General features: G+C 54.3%; 1 protein-coding gene across 6 annotated transcripts in view; it reads right to left on the bottom strand.

The window, feature by feature from the left end:
- Positions 1–23602, bottom strand: part of LOC140410312 (protoporphyrinogen oxidase-like) — a 59548-nt gene that overhangs the window by 26993 nt on the left and 8953 nt on the right. For all 6 annotated transcript variants that reach the window (XM_072498298.1, XM_072498301.1, XM_072498300.1 and 3 more), the window contains 2 exons: positions 21792–21926; positions 13676–13791 (listed from right to left, as the gene is read on the bottom strand). In XM_072498298.1, coding sequence (XP_072354399.1) covers positions 13676–13791; positions 21792–21926 — 251 coding nt within the window. The remainder of the gene's footprint in view (positions 1–13675; positions 13792–21791; positions 21927–23602) is intronic.

The raw sequence follows: 23602 nt of genomic DNA on the forward strand, positions 1-23602 counted from the left end.
CACCACAAACCGCACCCAGCCAATCACCACGATCGGCACCCAGCCAATCACCACGATCCACACCCAGCCAATCACCACGGTCTGCACCCAGCCAATCACCACGAACCGCACCCAGCCAATCACCACGATCGGCACCCAGCCAATCACCATGATCCACACCCAGCCAATCACCACGAACCGCACCCAGCCAATCACCACGTTCCGCACCCAGCCAATCACCACGAACCGCACCCAGCCAATCACCACGATCGGCACCCAGCCAATCACCACGATCCACACCCAGCCAATCACCACGAACCGCACCCAGCCAATCACCACGATCCGCACCCAGCCAATCACCACGGTCTGCACCCAGCCAATCACCACGGTCTGCACCCAGCCAATCACCACGATCCGCACCCAGCCAATCACCACGGTCTGCAACCAGCCAATCACCACGAACCGCACACAGCCAATCACCACGATCCGCACCCAGCCAATCACCACGGTCTGCACCCAGCCAATCACCACGGTCTGCACCCAGCCAATCACCACGGTCTGCACCCAGCCAATCACCACGAACCGCACCCAGCCAATCACCACGATCGGCACCCAGCCAATCACCACGATCCACACCCAGCCAATCACCACGAACCGCACCCAGCCAATCACCACGATCCGCACCCAGCCAATCACCACGGTCTGCACCCAGCCAATCACCACGGTCTGCACCCAGCCAATCACCACGATCCGCACCCAGCCAATCACCACGGTCTGCAACCAGCCAATCACCACGATCCGCACCCAGCCAATCACCACGGTCTGCACCCAGCCAATCACCACGGTCTGCACCCAGCCAATCACCACGGTCTGCACCCAGCCAATCACCACGGTCTGCACCCAGCCAATCACCACGGTCTGCACCCAGCCAATCACCCCGTTCCGCACCCAGCCAATCACCACGAACCGCACCCAGCCAATCACCACGATCCGCACCCAGCCAATCACCACGGTCTGCACCCAGCCAATCACCACGGTCTGCACCCAGCCAATCACCACGATCCGCACCCAGCCAATCACCACGTTCCGCACCCAGCCAATCACCACGTTCCGCACCCAGCCAATCACCACGATCCGCACCCAGCCAATCACCACGTTCCGCACCCAGCCAATCACCACGGTCTGCACCCAGCCAATCACCACGAACCGCACCCAGCCAATCACCACGAACCGCACCCAGCCAATCACCACGGTCCGCACCCAGCCAATCACCACGAACCGCACCCAGCCAATCACCACGTTCCGCACCCAGCCAATCACCACGTTCCGCACCCAGCCAATCACCACGTTCCGCACCCAGCCAATCACCACGATCCGCACCCAGCCAATCACCACGTTCCGCACCCAGCCAATCACCACGGTCTGCACCCAGCCAATCACCACGAACCGCACCCAGCCAATCACCACGAACCGCACCCAGCCAATCACCACGGTCCGCACCCAGCCAATCACCACGAACCGCACCCAGCCAATCACCACGTTCCGCACCCAGCCAATCACCACGATCCGCACCCAGCCAATCACCACGATCCGCACCCAGCCAATCACCACGAACCGCACCCAGCCAATCACCACGATCCGCACCCAGCCAATCACCACGATCCGCACCCAGCCAATCACCACGGTCTGCACCCAGCCAATCACCACGAACCGCACCCAGCCAATCACCACGGTCTGCACCCAGCCAATCACCACGTTCCGCACCCAGCCAATCACCACGAACCGCACCCAGCCAATCACCACGATCCGCACCCAGCCAATCACCACGGTCTGCACCCAGCCAATCGCCACGGTCTGCACCCAGCCAAACACCACGAACCGCACCCAGCCAATCACCACGGTCTGCACCCAGCCAATCACCACGGTCTGCACCCAGCCAATCATCACGAACCGCACCCAGCCAATCACCACGATCCGCACCCAGCCAATCACCACGTTCCGCACCCAGCCAATCACCACGAACCGCACCCAGCCAATCACCACGATCCGCACCCAGCCAATCACCACGAACCGCACCCAGCCAATCACCACGATCCGCACCCAGCCAATCACCACGATCCGCACCCAGCCAATCACCACGATCCGCACCCAGCCAATCACCACGAACCGCACCCAGCCAATCACCACGGTCTGCACCCAGCCAATCACCACGATCTGCACCCAGACAATCACCACGATCCGCACCCAGCCAATCACCACGGTCTGCACCCAGCCAATCACCACGAACCGCACCCAGCCAATCACCACGATCCGCACCCAGCCAATCACCACGATCCGCACCCAGCCAATCACCACGAACCGCACCCAGCCAATCACCACGAACCGCACCCAGCCAATCACCACGGTCTGCACCCAGCCAATCACCACGGTCTGCACCCAGCCAATCACCACGATCTGCACCCAGCCAATCACCACGATCCGCACCCAGCCAATCACCACGGTCTGCACCCAGCCAATCACCACGATCTGCACCCAGCCAATCACCACGATCTGCACCCAGCCAATCACCACGAACCGCACCCAGCCAATCACCATGTTCCGCACCCAGCAAATCACCACGAACCACACCCAGCCAATCACCACGTTCCGCACCCAGCCAATCACCACAAACCGCACCCAGCCAATCACCACGATCTGCACCCAGCCAATCACCACGGTCTGCACCCAGCCAATCACCACGATCCGCACCCAGCCAATCACCACGGTCTGCACCCAGCCAATCACCACGATCAGCACCCAGCCAATCACCACGAACCGCACCCAGCCAATCACCACGTTCCGCACCCAGCCAATCACCACGATCCGCACCCAGCCAATCACCACGGTCTGCACCCAGCCAATCACCACGAACCGCACCCAGCCAATCACCACGATCTGCACCCAGCCAATCACCACGAACCGCACCCAGCCAATCACCACGATCCGCACCCAGCCAATCACCACGATCCGCACCCAGCCAATCACCACGTTCCGCACCCAGCCAATCACCACGATCCGCACCCAGCCAATCACCACGTTCCGCACCCAGCCAATCACCACGAACCGCACCCAGCCAATCACCACGATCTGCACCCAGCCAATCACCACGAACCACACCCAGCCAATCACCACGAACCGCACCCAGCCAATCACTCCCTCCCTCACCAAGCCAATCACCACGAACCGCACCCAGCCAATCACCATGTTCTGCACCCAGCCAATCACCACGAACCGCACCCAGCCAATCACCACGGTCTGCACCCAGCCAATCACCACGAACCGCACCCAGCCAATCACCACGATCTGCACCCAGCCAATCACCACGGTCTGCACCCAGCCAATCACCACGAACCGCACCCAGCCAATCACCACGATCCGCACCCAGCCAATCACCACGGTCTGCACCCAGCCAATCACCACGAACCACACCCAGCCAATCACCACGAACCGCACCCAGCCAATCACCACGGTCTGCGCCCAGCCAATCACCACGTTCCGCACCCAGCCAATCACCACGTTCCGCACCCAGCCAATCACCACGAACCGCACCCAGCCAATCACCACGAACCGCACCCAGCCAATCACCACGGTCTGCACCCAGCCAATCACCACGTTCCGCACCCAGCCAATCACCACGTTCCGCACCCAGCCAATCACCACGTTCCGCACCCAGCCAATCACCACGTTCCGCACCCAGCCAATCACCACGGTCTGCACCCAGCCAATCACCACGGTCTGCACCCAGTCAATCACCACGAACCGCACCCAGCCAATCACCACGTTCCGCACCCAGCCAATCACCACGAACCGCACCCAGCCAATCACCACGAACCGCACCCAGCCAATCACCACGTTCCGCACCCAGCCAATCACCACGGTCTGCACCCAGCCAATCACCACGAAACGCACCCAGCCAATCACCACGAACCGCACCCAGCCAATCACCACGTTCCGCACCCAGCCAATCACCACGAACCGCACCCAGCCAATCACCACGAACCGCACCCAGCCAATCACCACGAACCGCACCCAGCCAATCACCACGAACCGCACCCAGCCAATCACCACGGTCTGCACCCAGCCAATCACCACGAACCGCACCCAGCCAATCACCACGGTCTGCACCCAGCCAATCACCACGATCGGCACCCAGCCAATCACCACGATCGGCACCCAGCCAATCACCACGATCCACACCCAGCCAATCACCACGGTCTGCACCCAGCCAATCACCACGAACCGCACCCAGCCAATCACCACGATCGGCACCCAGCCAATCACCACGATCCACACCCAGCCAATCACCACGAACCGCACCCAGCCAATCACCACGATCGGCACCCAGCCAATCACCACGAACCGCACCCAGCCAATCACCACGGTCTGCACCCAGCCAATCACCACGAACCGCACCCAGCCAATCACCACGATCGGCACCCAGCCAATCACCACGATCCACACCCAGCCAATCACCACGGTCTGCACCCAGCCAATCACCACGAACCGCACCCAGCCAATCACCACGATCGGCACCCAGCCAATCACCACGAACCGCACCCAGCCAATCACCACGGTCTGCACCCAGCCAATCACCACAAACCGCACCCAGCCAATCACCACGATCGGCACCCAGCCAATCACCACGATCCACACCCAGCCAATCACCACGGTCTGCACCCAGCCAATCACCACGAACCGCACCCAGCCAATCACCACGATCGGCACCCAGCCAATCACCATGATCCACACCCAGCCAATCACCACGAACCGCACCCAGCCAATCACCACGTTCCGCACCCAGCCAATCACCACGAACCGCACCCAGCCAATCACCACGATCGGCACCCAGCCAATCACCACGATCCACACCCAGCCAATCACCACGAACCGCACCCAGCCAATCACCACGATCCGCACCCAGCCAATCACCACGGTCTGCACCCAGCCAATCACCACGGTCTGCACCCAGCCAATCACCACGATCCGCACCCAGCCAATCACCACGGTCTGCAACCAGCCAATCACCACGAACCGCACACAGCCAATCACCACGATCCGCACCCAGCCAATCACCACGGTCTGCACCCAGCCAATCACCACGGTCTGCACCCAGCCAATCACCACGGTCTGCACCCAGCCAATCACCACGAACCGCACCCAGCCAATCACCACGATCGGCACCCAGCCAATCACCACGATCCACACCCAGCCAATCACCACGAACCGCACCCAGCCAATCACCACGATCCGCACCCAGCCAATCACCACGGTCTGCACCCAGCCAATCACCACGGTCTGCACCCAGCCAATCACCACGATCCGCACCCAGCCAATCACCACGGTCTGCAACCAGCCAATCACCACGATCCGCACCCAGCCAATCACCACGGTCTGCACCCAGCCAATCACCACGGTCTGCACCCAGCCAATCACCACGGTCTGCACCCAGCCAATCACCACGGTCTGCACCCAGCCAATCACCACGGTCTGCACCCAGCCAATCACCCCGTTCCGCACCCAGCCAATCACCACGAACCGCACCCAGCCAATCACCACGATCGGCACCCAGCCAATCACCACGATCCGCACCCAGCCAATCACCACGAACCGCACCCAGCCAATCACCACGAACCGCACCCAGCCAATCACCACGAACCACATCCAGCCAATCACCACGAACCACACCCAGCCAATCACCACGAACCACACCCAGCCAATCACCACGGTCTGCACCCAGCCAATCACCACGGTCTGCACCCAGCCAATCACCACGGTCTGCACCCAGCCAATCACCACGTTCCGCACCCAGCCAATCACCACGTTCCGCACCCAGCCAATCACCACGTTCCGCACCCAGCCAATCACCACGTTCCGCACCCAGCCAATCACCACGTTCCGCACCCAGCCAATCACCACGGTCTGCACCCAGCCATCACCACGGTCCGCACCCAGCCAATCACCACGAACCACACCCAGCCAATCACCACGATCGGCACCCAGCCAATCACCACGAACCGCACCCAGCCAATCACCACGATCGGCACCCAGCCAAACACCACGGTCTGCACCCGGCCAATCACCACGTTCAGCACCCGGCCAATCACCACGAACCACACCCAGCCAATCACCACATTCTGCACCCAGCCAATCACCACGATCCGCACCCAGCCAATCACCACGAACCGCACCCCGCCAATCACCCCTCCCTCACCCAGCCAATCACCTCCTCCCTCACCAGCCAATCACCCTCTCCCGCACCCAGCCAATCACCTCCTCCCGCACCCAGCCAATCACCCCTCCCTCACCCAGCCAATCACCTCCTCCCTCACCAGCCAATCACCCTCTCCCACACCCAGCCAATCACCCCTCCCTCACAGAGCCAATCACCACTTCCCACACCCAGCCAATCACCACGGTCTGCACCCAGCCAATCACCACGAACCGCACCCAGCCAATCACCACGATCGGCACCCAGCCAATCACCACGATCCACACCCAGCCAATCACCACGAACCGCACCCAGCCAATCACCACGATCCGCACCCAGCCAATCACCACGGTCTGCACCCAGCCAATCACCACGGTCTGCACCCAGCCAATCACCACGATCCGCACCCAGCCAATCACCACGGTCTGCAACCAGCCAATCACCACGATCCGCACCCAGCCAATCACCACGGTCTGCACCCAGCCAATCACCACGGTCTGCACCCAGCCAATCACCACGGTCTGCACCCAGCCAATCACCACGGTCTGCACCCAGCCAATCACCACGGTCTGCACCCAGCCAATCACCACGTTCCGCACCCAGCCAATCACCACGAACCGCACCCAGCCAATCACCACGATCGGCACCCAGCCAATCACCACGATCCGCACCCAGCCAATCACCACGAACCGCACCCAGCCAATCACCACGAACCGCACCCAGCCAATCACCACGAACCACAACCAGCCAATCACCACGAACCACACCCAGCCAATCACCACGAACCACACCCAGCCAATCACCACAGTCTGCACCCAGCCAATCACCACGGTCTGCACCCAGCCAATCACCACGGTCTGCACCCAGCCAATCACCACGTTCCGCACCCAGCCAATCACCACGTTCCGCACCCAGCCAATCACCACGTTCCGCACCCAGCCAATCACCACGTTCCGCACCCAGCCAATCACCACGTTCCGCACCCAGCCAATCACCACGGTCTGCACCCAGCCAATCACCACGGTCCGCACCCAGCCAATCACCACGAACCACACCCAGCCAATCACCACGATCGGCACCCAGCCAATCACCACGAACCGCACCCAGCCAATCACCACGATCGGCACCCAGCCAAACACCACGGTCTGCACCCAGCCAATCACCACGTTCCGCACCCGGCCAATCACCACGAACCACACCCAGCCAATCACCACATTCTGCACCAAGCCAATCACCACGATCCGCACCCAGCCAATCACCACGAACCGCACCCAGCCAATCACCACGAACCGCACCCAGCCAATCACCCCTCCCTCACCCAGCCAATCACCTCCTCCCTCACCAGCCAATCACCCTCTCCCGCACCCAGCCAATCACCTCCTCCCGCACCCAGCCAATCACCCCTCCCTCACCCAGCCAATCACCTCCTCCCTCACCAGCCAATCACCCTCTCCCACACCCAGCCAATCACCCCTCCCTCACAGAGCCAATCACCACTTCCCACACCCAGCCAATCACCACCTCCCGCACTCAGCCAATTACCACCTCCCTCAGCCAGCACACAACCAATCACCATCATCCGCACTCAGCCAATCACTCCCTCCCTCACCCAGCACACAACCAATCACCATATCCCGCACCCAGCCAATCAATCACCACCTCCTTCATCCAGCCAATCACCAACTTTGGAATTCAGCCAATCATCACCTCACCACAGCGTCCAATGAACCGCCGCTTACAATTATATTAAGTGTAAATCAAAGATAGAGTGATGGAAATTCGGGATATATGAAAGGCCAGACTCAGACCGACGTGTAGGAGGTTACAGAGATAGGGAGGGTTGTTGGGGCTGGAGGAGGTTACAGAGATAGGGAGGGTTGTAGGGGCTGGAGGAGGTTACAGAGATAGGGAGGGTTGTTGGGGCTGGAGGAGGTTACAGAGATAGGGATGGTTGTAGGGTCTGGAGGAGGTTACAGAGATAGGGAGGGTTGTAGGAGGTTACAGAGATAGGGAGGGTTGTTGGGGCTGGAGGAGGTTACAGAGATAGGGAGGGTGTAGGGGCTGGAGGAGGTTACAGAGATAGGGAGGGTTGTTGGGGCTGGAGGAGGTTACAGAGATAGGGAGGGTTGTAGGGTCTGGAGGAGGTTACAGAGATAGGGAGGGTTGTAGGGGCTGGAGGAGGTTACAGAGATAGGGAGGGTTGTAGGGGTGGAGGAGGTTACAGAGATAGCGAGGGTTATAGGGGCTGGAGGAGATTACAGAGATAGGGAGGGTTGTTGGGGCTGGAGGAGGTTACAGAGATAGGGAGGGTTGTAGGGGCTGGAGGAGGTTACAGAGATAGGGAGGGTTGTTATGACTGGAGGAGATTACAGAGATAGGGAGGGTTGTAGGGACTGGAGGAGGTTACAGAGACAGTGAAGGTTGTTGGGACTGGAAGAGGTCACAGAGATAGGGAGGGTTGTAGGGGCTGGAGGAGGTTACAGAGATTGGGAGGGTCACAGGAGCTGGAGGAGGTTACAGAGATAGGGAGGGTTGTTGGGACTGGAGGAGGTTACAGAGATAGGGAGGGTTGTTGGGACTGGAGGAGGTTACAGAGATAGGGAGGGTTGTTGGGACTGGAGGAGGTTACAGAGATAGGGAGTGTTGTAGGGACTGGAGGAGGTTACAGAGATAGGGAGGGTTGTAGGGGCTGGAGGAGGGTACAGAGATAGGGAGGGTTGTTGGGACTGGAAGAGGTTACAGAGATAGGGAGGGTTGTTGGGACTGGAGGAGGTTACCGAGATAGGGAGGGTTGTTGGGACTGGAAGAGGTTACAGAGATAGGGAGGGTTGTTGGGACTGGAGGAGGTTACAGAGATAGGGAGGGTTGTTGGGACTGGAAGAGGTTACAGAGATAGGGAGGGTTGTAGGGACTGGAGGAGGTTACAGAGATAGGGAGGGTTGTTGGGACTGGATGAGGTTACAGAGATAGGGAGGGTTGTAGGGGCTGGAGGAGGTTACAGAGATAGGGAGGGTTGTAGGGACTGGAGGAGGTTACAGAGATAGGGAGGGTTGTAGGGACTGAGGGAGGTTACAGAGATAGGGAGGGTTGTAGGGGCTAGAGGAGGTTACAGAGATAGGGAGGGTTGTAGTGGCTGGAGGAGGTTACAGAGATAGGGAGGGTTGTTGGGACTGGAGGAGGTTACAGAGATAGGGAGGGTTGTTGGGACTGGAGGAGGTTACAGAGATAGGGAGGGTTGTAGGGGCTGGAGGAGGTTACAGAGATAGGGAGGGTTGTTGGGACTGGAGGAGGTTACAGAGATAGAGAGGGTTGTAGGGGCTGGAGGAGGTTACAGAGATAGGGAGGGTTGTTGGGACTGGAGGAGGTTACAGAGATCGGGAGGGTTGTTGGGACTGGAGGAGGTTACAGAGATAGGGAGGGTTGTAGGGACTGGAAGAGGTTACAGAGATAGGGAGGGTTGTTGGGACTGGAGGAGGTTACAGAGATAGGGAGGGTTGTAGGGGCTGGAGGAGGTTACAGAGATAGGGAGGGTTGTAGGGGCTGGAGGAGGTTACAGAGATAGGGAGGGTTGTTGGGACTGGAGGAGGTTACAGAGATAGGGAGGGTTGTTGGGACTGGAGGAGGTTACAGAGATAGGGAGGGTTGTAGGGGCTGGAGGAGGTTACAGAGATAGGGAGGGTTGTTGGGACTGGAGGAGGTTACAGAGATAGGGAGGGTTGTTGGGACTGGAGGAGGTTACAGAGATAGGGAGGGTTGTTGGGACTGGAGGAGGTTACAGATAGGGAGGGTTGTAGGGACTGGAAGAGGTTACAGAGATAGGGAGGGTTGTTGGGACTGGAGGAGGTTACAGAGATAGGTGGAAGGTTGTGGTTGGATTTACAATAAAAGGACGAATATTTGAAAAGGCAATTCCAGGGGGTAAGTGGGGAGAGGAGCAGATGGATCTGGTGAGGCTTCAGATCACTAAATATAAACAAAGCCAGTTACTGCTCTCACATCTAGAGGAATAGAATTGAAATTCGGAGAGGTTTTGTAAAACTTGCCTTGAACCTTGATTCAGGGATCGGGGAGGTGGGTCGAGGGGACTGACGGATTTGGAAGGAGATGTGTCGGTGGGATTGGGTAGAAGGTGGGTGGTTGGGATTCGGAGAAGGTGTATCGGAAGGATTCGGGGAAGGTGGGTCAGTGGGATTGAGGGATTGGGGAAAAGGTGGGTCAGTGGGATTGAGGGACTGAGGAGAAGGTGGGTCGATGGGATTCGGAGAAGTTGTATCGGAGGGATTCGGGGAAGGTGTGTCGATGGGATTCGGGGAAGGTGTGTCGATGGGATTTGGGGAAGGTGGGTCGGAGGGATTCGGGGAAGGTGTATCGGAGGGATTCGGGGAAGGTGTGTCGATGGGATTCGGGGAAGGTGTGTCGATGGGATTTGGGGAAGGTGGGTCGGAGGGATTCGGGGAAGATGTGTCGGAGGGATTCGGGAAAGGTGTGTCGTTGGGATTCGGGGAAGGTGGGTCGATGGGATTTGGGGAAGGTGGATCGGAGGGATTCGGGGAAGGTGGGTCGGAGGGATTCGGGGAAGGTGTGTCGATGGGATTCGTGGAAGGTGGGTCGATGGGATTAGGAGAAGATGTGTCGGAGGGATTCGGGGAAGGTGGGATGGAGGGATTCGGGGAAGGTGGATCGGAGGGATTCGGGGAAGGTGGGTCAGAGGGATTCGGGGAAGGTGGGTCGCTGGGATTCTGGGAAGGTGGGTCAGAGGGATTCAGGGAAGGTGGGTCGCTGGGATTCGGGGAAGGTGGGTCAGAGGGATTCAGGGAAGGTGGGTCGCTGGGATTCTGGGAAGGTGGGTCGATGGGATTCGGGGAAGGTGGGTCAGAGGGATTCAGGGAAGGTGGGTCGCTGGGATTCGGGGAAGGTGGGTCGATGGGATTCGGGGAAGGTGTGTCGATGGGATTCGGGGAAGGTGTGTCGATGGGATTCGGGGAAGGTGGGTCGCTGGGAGTCGGGGAAGGTGTGTAGTTGGGATTCAGGGAAGGTGGGTCGCTGGGATTCGGGGAAGGTGGGTCGCTGGGATTCGGGGAAGATGGGTCGATGGGATTCGGGGAAGGCGTGTCGGAGTGATTCGGGGAAGGTGTGTCGATGGGATTCTGGGAAGGTGCGTCGATGGGATTCGGGGAAGGTAGATCAGAGGGATTTGGGGAAGGTGTGTCGATGGGATTCGGGGAAGGTGTGTCGATGGGATTCGGGGAAGGTGTGTCGATGGGATTCGGGGAAGGTGCGTCTATGGGATTCGGGGAAGGTGGGTCGGAGGGATTCGGGGAAGGTGGATCGGAGGGATTCGGGGAAGGTGTGTCTATGGGATTCGGGGAAGGTGGGTCGGAGGGATTCGGGGAAGGTGGATCGGAGGGATTCGGGGAAGGTGTGTCGGAGGGATTCGGGGAAGGTGTGTCGGAGGGATTCGGGGAAGGTGTGTCGATGGGATTCGGGGAAGGTGTGTCGATGGGATTCGGGGAAGGTGGGTCGATGGGATTCGTGGAAGGTGTGTCGGAGGGATTCGGGGAAGGTGTGTCGATGGGATTCGGGGAAGGTGTGTCTGTGGGATTCGGGGAAGGTGTGTCGATGGGATTCTGGGAAGGTGTGTCGATGGGATTCGGAGAAGTGTGTCGGAGTGATTCGGGGAAGGTGTGTCGATGGGATTCGGGGAAGATGTGTCGATGGGATTCGGGGAAGGTGTGTCAGAGGGACTCGGGGAAGGTGGGTCGGAGGGATTCGGGGAAGGTGGGTCGATGGGATTCGGGGAAGGTGGGTCAGAGGGATTCGGGGAAGGTGGGTCAGAGGGATTCGGGGAAGGTGGGTCAGAGGGATTCGGGGAAGGTGTGTCGATGGGTTTCGGGGAAGGTGGGTCGATGGGAATCGGGGGAGGTGTGTCGATGGGATTCGGGGAAGGTGTGTCGATGGGATTCGGGGAAGGTGTGTCGATGGGATTCGGGGAAGGTGTGTCGATGGGATTCGGGCAAGGTGTGTCGATGGGATTCGGGGAAGGTGTGTCGATGGGATTCGGGGAAGGTGTGTCGATGGGATTCGGGGAAGGTGTGTCGATGGGATTCGGGGAAGGTGGGTCGGAGGGATTCGGGGAAGGTGGATCGGAGGGATTCGGGGAAGGTGTGTCGATGGGATTCGGGGAAGGTGTGTCGGAGGGATTCAGGGAAGGTGTGTCTATTGGATTCGGGGAAGGTGGGTCGGAGGGATTCGGCGAAGCTGTGTCGATGGGATTCGGGGAAGGTAGATCAGAGGGATTTGGGGAAGGTGTGTCGATGGGATTCGGGGAAGGTGTGTCTGTGGGATTCGGGGAAGGTGTGTCTGTGGGATTCAGGGAAGGTGTGTCTGTGGGATTCGGGGAAGGTGTGTCGATGGGATTCGGAGAAGTGTGTCGGAGTGATTCGGGGAAGGTGTGTCGATGGGATTCGGGGAAGATGGGTCGGAGGGATTCGGAGGTGTGTCGGAGTGATTCGGGGAAGGTGGATCGGAGGGATTCGGGGAAGGTGTGTCGATGGGATTCGGGGAAGGTGGGTCGATGGGATTCGGGGAAGGTGGGTCGATGGGATTCGGGGAAGGTGGGTCGATGGGATTCGGGGAAGCTGTGTCGATGGGATTCGCGGAAGATGTGTCGATGGGATTCGGGGAAGGTGTGTCGATGGGATTCGGGGAAGGTTTGTCGATGGGATTCGGGGAAGGTGTGTCGGAGGGATTCGGGGAAGGTGTGTCGGAGGGATTCGGGGAAGGTGTGTCGCAGGGATTCGGGGAAGGTGTGTCGGAGGGATTCGGGGAAGGTGTGTCGGAGGGATTCGGGGAAGGTGTGTCGGAGGGATTCGGGGAAGGTGTGTCGGAGGGATTCGGGGAAGGTGGGTCTGAGGGATTCGGGGAAGTGAGTCGATGGGATTCGGGGAAGGTGGGTCGGAGGGATTCGGGGAAGGTGGGTCGGAGGGATTCGGGGAAGGTGGGTCAGAGGGATTCGGGGAAGGTGTCAGAGGGATTCGGAGAAGGTGTGTCGGAGTGATTCGGGGAAGGTGTGTCGATGGGATTCGGGGAAGGTGGGTCAGAGGGATTCGGGGAAGGTATGTCGGAGGGATTCGGGGAAGGTGGATCGATGGGATTCGGGGAAGATGGGTCGATGGGATTGGGGAGAAGGTGGATCAATGGGATGCGGGGAAGGTGGATCGATCGGATTCAGCGAAGGTGGTTCGATGGGATTCGGCGAAGATGGGTCGATGGGATTGGGGAGAAGGTGGATATATCGGATTCGGTGAAGGTGAGTCGGAATGATTCGGGGAAGGTGGGTCGATGGGATTCGGCGAAGATGGGTCGATGGGATTCGGCGAAGATGGGTTGGTGGGGTTTGAGGAATTGGGAACCATCACTATTTTGGACTTCCTCTAGTCAGTGAAGCACCTAAAACCTGATGGTAACTTGCAAAGTTTTCCCCCGACGAAGACGTATCGATTTCTGGAATCCTCATTACCGTATGTAACCGGGAGAACGTCATTGTCCAAACCCAGATCTGTAACCTTGAGAGAGAAGATGGACAGAATGAAAGAAAGAGACGGAGTAAAAGGCTCAATTAGATTCCAGTCTGTATATCATTCCTGGGATTCTGTTTCTTCAAATCTATTCCGGGAGGTGGGCATCGCTGGCTCGGCCGGCATTTATTGCCCATCCCTGGATGCCGTTCAGAAGTTGGTGGTGAGCTGCCTTCTTGAACAGGATCAGTCCCTGAGGTGTAGGTACACCCACTGTGCTGTGAGGGAGGGAGTTCCAGGATGTTGCCCCAGTGACAGTGAAGGAACGGCGATATATTTCCAAATCAGGGTGCTGAGTGACTTGGAGGGGAACCTCCAGGTGGTGGGGTTCCCAGGTATCTGCTGCTCTTGTCCTTCTAGATGGTAGTGGTTGTGGGATTGGAAGGTGCTGTCTAAGGAGACTTGGTGAGTTCCTGCAGTGCATCTTGTAGATGGTACACATGGCTACCACTGTGCATCGGTGGTGGAGGGAGTGAATGTTTGTGGAAGGGGGAGCAATCAAGCGGGGTGCTTTGTCCTGGATGGTGTTGAGCTTCTTGAGTGTTGTTGGAGTTGCACTCATCCAGGCAAGTGGAGAGTATTCCATCACACTTTGGGGAGTTGGGAGGTGAGTTATTCACCGTAGGATTCCTAGCCTTTAACCTGCTCTGGTAGCCTCACTATTAATACGGCTAGTCCAGTTCAATTTCTGATCAATGGTAACCACCAGGATGTTGATTGTGGGGGATTCAGCCTCGGTATTACCATTGAATGTCAAGGAGTGATGGTTCGATCTTCTCTTGTAGGAGACGGTCATTGCCTGGCACTTGTGTGGCACGAATGTAACTTGCCACTTGTCAGCCCGAGCCTGGATATTGTCCAGGTCTTGCTGCATTTGGACATGGACTACTTCATTATCTGAGGAGTCGCAAATGGTGCTAAACATTGTGCAGTCATCTGCAAACATCCCCACTTCTGACCTTATCATGGAAGGGACGTCATTGATGAAGCAGCTGAAGATGGTTCGGCCGAGGACACTACCCTGAGGAACTCCTGCAGTGATGTCCTGGAGCAGAGGTGATTGACCTCCAACCACCACAACCACCTTCATTTGTGCCAGGTACGACTCCAACCAGCGGAGAGTTTCCCCTGATTCCCATTGACTCCAACAAAAGAGAAAATGCTGGAAAATCTCAGCAGGTCTGGCAGCATCAGCAGTAATTTGCTTTTGTCCCTGTGTCTCCAGTTTAGCTCGGGCTCTTTGATGCCATACTCGGTCAAATGCATATTGTCAGGGCCCATAGCCTTTGCAGTACCCAGTGCCTCCAGCCGTCTCTTGATATCACGTGGAGTGAATCGGATTGGCTGAAGACTGAAATTTGTGATGCTGGGGACCTCCGGAGGAGACCGAGACGGATCATCCACTCGGCACCCCTGGCTGAAGATTGTTGCGAATGCCTCACCCTTCTCTTTTATGCAGATGTGCTGAGCTCCTCCATCTTTGAGGATGGGGATATTTGTGGAGCCTCCTAGATAGTCAACATCTTTTCCCAAAGGTAGGGGAGTCTAAAACTAGAGGGCATAGGTTTAAGGTGAGAGGGGAGAGATTCAGAAGGGCCCAGAGGGGCAATTTCTTCACTCAGAGGGTAGTGAGTGCCTGGAATGTGCTGCCAGAGGTAGTAGTAGAGGCGGGTACAATTGTGTCTTTTAAAAAGCATTTAGATACTTACATGGGTAAGATGGGTATAGAGGGTTATGGGCCAAGTGCGGGCAACTGGGACTAGCTGAATGGTAAAAACTGGGCGGCATGGACTGGTTGGGCCGAAGGGCCTGTTTCCATGCTGTAAACTTCTATGATTCTATGATCCTCCTCCAGTGAGTTGTTGAATTGTCCACCACCATTCACAGCTGGATGTGGCAGGACTGCAGAGGTTCGATCTCATGCATTTATTGTGGAATCACTTAGCTCTGTCTGTGACTTGCAGCTTATGCTGTTTGGCACACAAGTAGTCCTGTGTTGTAGAATCACCAGGTTCATAAATCATTCCTCGATATAAAAACCACCCCAATACCCCTCGATTAGATTCCAGTCTGTAACTCACTCCCGGGTATCTGTTATTCTATATAAAAACCACCCCAATACCCCTCGATTAGATTCCAGTATGCAACTCACTCCCGGGTATCTGTTATTCTATACATAAACCACCCGAACCCCTCGATTAGATTCCAGTCTGTAACTCACTCCTGGGTATCTGTTATTCTATATAAAAACCACCCCAATACCCCTCGATTAGATTCCAGTCTGTAACTCACTCCCGGGTATCTGTTATTCTATATAAAAACCACCCCAATACCCCTCGATTAGATTCTAATCTGTACCTCACTCACGGGTATCTGTTATTCTATATATAAACCTCCCTAAACCCCTCTATTAGATTCCAGTCTGTAACTCACTCCTGGGTATCTGTTGTTCTGTAGAAAAACCACTCTGAACCCCTCGATTAGATTCCAGTCTGTAACTCACTCCCGGGTATCTGTTATTCTATATATAAACCACCCGAACCTCTCGATTAGATTCCAGTCTGTAACTCACTCCCGGGTATCTGTTATTCTGTATATAAACCACTCTGAACCCCTCGATTAGATTCCAGTCTGTAACTCACTCCCGGGTATCTGTTATTCTATATATAAACCATACCGAACCCCTCGATTAGATTCCAGTCTGTAACTCACTCCCGGGTATCTGTTGTTCTGTATATAAACCACCCGAACCCCTCGATTAGATTCCAGTCTGTAACTCACTCCCGGGTATCTGTTATTCTGGATGCAAACCACCGTAAACCCCTCGATTAGATTCCAGTCTGTAACTCACTCCTTGTTGTCTGTTGATCTGTATATAAACCTCCCCGAACCGCTCGATTAGATTCAAGTCTGTTCCTCACTCCTGGGTATCTGTTGTTCTGTATATACACCTCCTTAAACCCCTCGATTAGATTCCAGTCTGTAACTCACTCCCAGGTATCTGTTATTCTATATATAAACCACCGAACCCCTCGATTAGATTCCAGTCTGTAACTCACTCCCGGGTATCTGTTATTCTGGATATAAACCACCCTGAACCCCTCGATTAGATTCCAGTCTGTAACTCACTCCTGGTTATCTGTTATTCTGTACATAAACCACCCTGAACCCCTCGATTAGATTCCAGTCTGTAACTCACTCCTGGGTATCTGTTATTCTGTATATAAACCACCCTGAACCCCTCGATTAGATTCCAGTCTGTAACTCACTCGCGGGTATCTGTTATTCTATATATAAACTACCCCGAACCACTCGATTAGATTCCAGTCTGTAACTCACTCCTGGGTATCTGTTATTGTATGTATAAACCACCCGAACCCCTCGATTAGATTCCAGTCTGTAACTCACTCCTGTGTATCTGTTGTTCTATATATAAACCACCCTGAACTCCTCGATTAGATTCCAGTCTGTAACTCACTCCCGGGTATCTGTTATTCTATATATAAACCAGCCCGAACCCCTCGATTAGATTCCAGTCTGTAACTCACTCCCGGGTATCTGTTGTTCTATATATAAACCACCCTGAACCCCGCGATTAGATTCCATTCTGTAACTCACTCCCGGGTATCTGTTATTCTATATATAAACCACTCTGAACCCCTCGATTAGATTCCATTCTGTAACTCACTCCCGGGTATCTGTTATTCTATATATAAACCAGCCCGAACCCCTCGATTAGATTCCACTCTGTAACTCACTCCCGGGTATCTGTTGTTCTATATATAAACCACCCTGAACCCCGCGATTAGATTCCAGTCTGTAACTCACTCCCGGGTATCTGTTATTCTATTTATAAACCACTCTGAACCCCTCGATTAGATTCCATTCTGTAACTCACTCCCGGGTATCTGTTATTCTATATATAAACCAGCCCGAACCCCTCGATTAGATTCCAGTCTGTATCTCACTCCTGGGTATCTGTTGTTCTATATATAAACGACCCGAACCCCTCCATTAGATTCCAGTCTGTAACTCACTCCCTGGTGTCTGTTATTCTGTATATAAACCACCACGAACCCCTCGATTAGATTCCAGTCTGTAACTCACTCCCTGGTATCTGTTATTCTGTATATAAACCACCACGAACCCCTTGATTAGATTCCAGTCTGTATCTCACTCCTGGGTATCTGTTGTTCTATATATAAACCACCCGAACCCCTCGATTAGATTCCAGTCTGTAACTCACTCCTGGGTATCTGTTATTCTATATATAAACCACCCGAACCCCTCGATTAGATTCCAGTCTGTAACTCACTCCTGGGTATCTGTTATTCTATATATAAACCACCCGAACCCCTCGATTAGATTCCAGTCTGTAACTCACTCCCGGGTATCTGATATTCTGTATATAAACCACCCCAAACCCCTCCATTAGATTCCAGTCTGTAACTCACTCCCGGGTATCTGTTGTTCTATATATAAACCTCCCTAAACCCCTCTATTAGATTCCAGTCTGTAACTCACTCCTGGGTATCTCTTATTCTGTATATAAACCACCCCGAACCCCTCGATTAGATTCCAGTCTGTAACTCACTCCTGGGTATCTGTTGTTCTGTATATAAACCACCCCGATCCCTTCGATTAGATTCCAGTCTGTAACTCACTCCTGGGTATCTGTTATTCTATATATAAACCACCCAGAACCCCTCGATTAGATTCCAGTCTGTAACTCACTCCTGGGTATCTGTTATTCTGTATATGAACCCCTCGATTAGATTCCAGTCTGTAACTCACTCCCGGGTATCTGTTATTCTGTATATAAACCACCCCGAACCCCTCGATTAGATTCCAGTCTGTAACTCACTCCTGGGTATCTGTTATTCTATATATAAACCACCCGAACCCCTCGATTAGATTCCAGTCTGTAACTCACTCCTGGGTATCTGTTATTCTATATATAAACTATCCTGAACCCCTCGATTAGATTCCAGTCTGTAACTCACTCCTGGGTATCTGTTGTTCTATATATAAACCACCCTAAACCCCTAGATTAGATTCCAGTCTGTAACTCACTCCTGGGTATCTGTTATTCTATATATAAACCACCCGAACCCCTCGATTAGATTCCAGTTTGTAACTCACTCCCAGGTATCTGTTATTCTATATAAACCACCCCGAACCCCTCGATTAGATTCCAGTCTGTAACTCACTCCTGGGTATCTGTTATTCTATATATAAACCACCCGAACCCCTCGATTAGATTCCAGTCTGTAACTCACTCCCAGGTATCTGTTATTCTATATATAAACCACCCTGAACCCCTCGATTAGATTCCAGTCTGTAACTCACTCCTGGGTATCTGTTATTCTATATATAAACCACCCTGAACCCTCGATTAGATTCCAGTCTGTAACTCACTCCTGGGTATCTGTTATTCTATATATAAACCACCCTGAACCCCTCGATTAGATTCCAGTCTGTAACTCACTCCTGGGTCTCTGTTATACTATATATAAACCACCCTGAACCCCTCGATTAGATTCCAGTCTGTAACTCACTCCCGGGTATCTGTTATTCTATATATAAACCACACGAACCCCTCCATTAGATTCCAGTCTGTAACTCACTCCCAGGTATCTGTTATTCTATATATAAACCACCCTGAACCCCTCGATTAGATTCCAGTCTGTAACTCACTCCTGGGTATCTGTTATTCTATATATAAACCACCCTGAACCCTCGATTAGATTCCAGTCTGTAACTCACTCCTGGGTATCTGTTATTCTATATATAAACCACCCTGAACCCCTCGATTAGATTCCAGTCTGTAACTCACTCCTGGGTCTCTGTTATACTATATATAAACCACCCTGAACCCCTCGATTAGATTCCAGTCTGTAACTCACTCCCGGGTATCTGTTATTCTATATATAAACCACCCGAGCCCCTCGATTAGATTCCAGTCTGTAACTCACTCCCAGGTATCTGTTATTCTATATATAAACCACCCTGAACCCCTCGATTAGATTCCAGTCTGTAACTCACTCCTGGGTATCTGTTATTCTATATATAAACCACCCTGAACCCTCGATTAGATTCCAGTCTGTAACTCACTCCTGGGTATCTGTTATTCTATATATAAACCACACGAACCCCTCCATTAGATTCCAGTCTGTAACTCACTCCTGGGTATCTGTTATTCTATATATAAACCACCCCAATACCCCTCGATTAGATTCCACTCTGTAACTCACTCCCGGGTATCTGTTGTTCTATATATAAACCACCCTGAACCCCGCGATTAGATTCCAGTCTGTAACTCACTCCCGGGTATCTGTTATTCTATTTATAAACCACTCTGAACCCCTCGATTAGATTCCATTCTGTAACTCACTCCCGGGTATCTGTTATTCTATATATAAACCAGCCCGAACCCCTCGATTAGATTCCAGTCTGTATCTCACTCCTGGGTATCTGTTGTTCTATATATAAACGACCCGAACCCCTCCATTAGATTCCAGTCTGTAACTCACTCCCTGGTGTCTGTTATTCTGTATATAAACCACCACGAACCCCTCGATTAGATTCCAGTCTGTAACTCACTCCCTGGTATCTGTTATTCTGTATATAAACCACCACGAACCCCTTGATTAGATTCCAGTCTGTATCTCACTCCTGGGTATCTGTTGTTCTATATATAAACCACCCGAACCCCTCGATTAGATTCCAGTCTGTAACTCACTCCTGGGTATCTGTTATTCTATATATAAACCACCCGAACCCCTCGATTAGATTCCAGTCTGTAACTCACTCCTGGGTATCTGTTATTCTATATATAAACCACCCGAACCCCTCGATTAGATTCCAGTCTGTAACTCACTCCCGGGTATCTGATATTCTGTATATAAACCACCCCAAACCCCTCCATTAGATTCCAGTCTGTAACTCACTCCCGGGTATCTGTTGTTCTATATATAAACCTCCCTAAACCCCTCTATTAGATTCCAGTCTGTAACTCACTCCTGGGTATCTCTTATTCTGTATATAAACCACCCCGAACCCCTCGATTAGATTCCAGTCTGTAACTCACTCCTGGGTATCTGTTGTTCTGTATATAAACCACCCCGATCCCTTCGATTAGATTCCAGTCTGTAACTCACTCCTGGGTATCTGTTATTCTATATATAAACCACCCAGAACCCCTCGATTAGATTCCAGTCTGTAACTCACTCCTGGGTATCTGTTATTCTGTATATGAACCCCTCGATTAGATTCCAGTCTGTAACTCACTCCCGGGTATCTGTTATTCTGTATATAAACCACCCCGAACCCCTCGATTAGATTCCAGTCTGTAACTCACTCCTGGGTATCTGTTATTCTATATATAAACCACCCGAACCCCTCGATTAGATTCCAGTCTGTAACTCACTCCTGGGTATCTGTTATTCTATATATAAACTATCCTGAACCCCTCGATTAGATTCCAGTCTGTAACTCACTCCTGGGTATCTGTTGTTCTATATATAAACCACCCTAAACCCCTCGATTAGATTCCAGTCTGTAACTCACTCCTGGGTATCTGTTATTCTATATATAAACCACCCCAATACCCCTCGATTAGATTCCAGTCTGTAACTCACTCCTGGGTATCTGTTGTTCTATATATAAACCATCCCGAACCCCTCGATTAGATTCCAGTCTGTAACTCACTCCTGGGTATCTGTTATTCTATATATAAACCACCCCGAACCCCTCGATTAGATTCCAGTCTGTAACTCACTCCTGGGTATCTGTTATTCTATATATAAACCACCCCGAACCCCTCGATTAGATTCCAGTCTGTAACTCACTCCCGGGTATCTGTTGTTCTATATATAAACCATCCCGAACCCCTCGATTAGATTCCAGTCTGTAACTCACTCCTGGGTATCTGTTGTTCTGTATATAAACCACCCTAAACCCCTAGACTGCAGGTCTAGTTCCCTCACCATCTGGAGTGTGTTCTTTCCCGCTATTCCCATTGGTCTGACTCCTCTTGGTCCATGCTCGAAGATGGCCCCTTCCTGTGTCCGTGTAGTCTGCAGCCAACCTCCAAGATGACCACTTGCTTCCAACAGGATGATCTGGAGATGTGAGAGAGTGAGACAGAGGGAGGGAGATATGAGAGAGTGAGACAGAGGGAAAGACAGAGCAAGGGACGGGGAGACAGAGACAAGGAGGGGGAGACAGAGACGTCCGGAGACAGACCCGGGGGTGCGGTGACAAGCGGGGGTGGGCGTCAGAGAGAAAGCAGTGGGTGCCAGAGAGGGGGGCAGTGGGTGCCAGAGAGGGGGGCAGTGGGTGCCAGAGAGGGGGGCAGTGGGTGCCAGAGAGGGGGGCAGTGGGTGCCAGAGAGGGGGGCAGTGGGTGCCAGAGAGGGGGGCAGTGGGTGCCAGAGAGGGGGGCAGTGGGTGCCAGAGAGGGGGGCAGTGGGCGCCAGAGAGGGGGGCAGTGGGCGCCAGAGAGGGGGGCAGTGGGCGCCAGAGAGGGGGGCAGTGGGCGCCAGAGAGGGGGGCAGTGGGCGCCAGAGAGGGGGGCAGTGGGCGCCAGAGAGGGGGGCAGTGGGCGCCAGAGAGGGGGGGCACTGTCAGAGGGTCAGTACTGAGGGAGTGCTGCACTGTCAGAGGGTCAGTACTGAGGGAGTGCTGCACTGTCAGAGGGTCAGTACTGAGGGAGTGCTGCACTGTCAGAGAGTCAGTACTGAGGGAGTGCTGCACTGTCAGAGGGTCAGTACTGAGGGAGTGCTGCACTATCAGAGGGTCAGTACTGAGGGAGCGCTGCCCTGTCAGAGGGTCAGTACTGAGGGAGTGCTGCACTGTCAGAGGGTCAGTACTGAGGGAGCGCTGCCCTGTCAGAGGGTCAGTACTGAGGGAGTGCTGCACTGTCAGAGGGTCAGTACTGAGGGAGTGCTGCACTGTCAGAAAGTCAGTACTGAGGGAGCGCTGCACTGTCAGAGGGTCAGTATTGAGGGATGCTGCACTGTCAGAGGGTCAGTACTGAGGGAGTGCTGCACTGTCAGAAGGTCAGTACTGAGGGAGTGCTGCACTGTCTGAGGATTAGTACTGCGGGAGCGTTCATTGTCAGAGGGTTAGTACTGAAGGAGTGCTGCACTGTCAGAGGTTCTGTACTGAGGGAGTGCTGCACTGTCAGAGGGTCAGTACTGAGGGAGTGCTGCACTGTCAGAGGGTCCGTACTGAGGGAGGGCTGCACTGTCAGAGGGTCAGTACTGAGGGAACGCTGCACTGTCAGAGGGTCAGTACTGAGGGAGCGCTGCACTGTCAGAGGGTCAGTACTGAGGGAGTGCTGCACTGTCAGAGCGTCAGTACTGAGGGAGTGCTGCACTGCCACAGGATCAGTACTGAGGGAGTGCTGCACTGTCAGAGCGTCAGTACTGAGGGAGTGCTGCACTGCCACAGGGTCAGTACTGAGGGAGTGCTGCACTGCCACAGGGTCAGTACTGAAGGAGTGCTGCACTGTCAGAGGGTCAGTACTGTAGCCACCTAAATTGGCCAACTCCCGATTTAAAATGGCGAACGGCAAAGGCTGATGGGAAAGTCAGCCAACATAGACAGAAACCATCAGGTGAAGGTTTGCTGTGTATTTAACTCTGCAAAGGCCAGACAACATCGATACCAGCGACCATCAGCATAACAATGTAGCAGCCATCTACATACTGATGAGCAATCCCCGGGAACAATAAGTAACATTTTGGACACACAAAGCAAAGCCAGACTCCTCGGCGCCAGCAGGAGCCAACACA

This window comes from Scyliorhinus torazame, chromosome 4 (assembly GCF_047496885.1).
Source record: "Scyliorhinus torazame isolate Kashiwa2021f chromosome 4, sScyTor2.1, whole genome shotgun sequence".
Taxonomy (NCBI): Eukaryota; Metazoa; Chordata; class Chondrichthyes; order Carcharhiniformes; family Scyliorhinidae; genus Scyliorhinus; species Scyliorhinus torazame.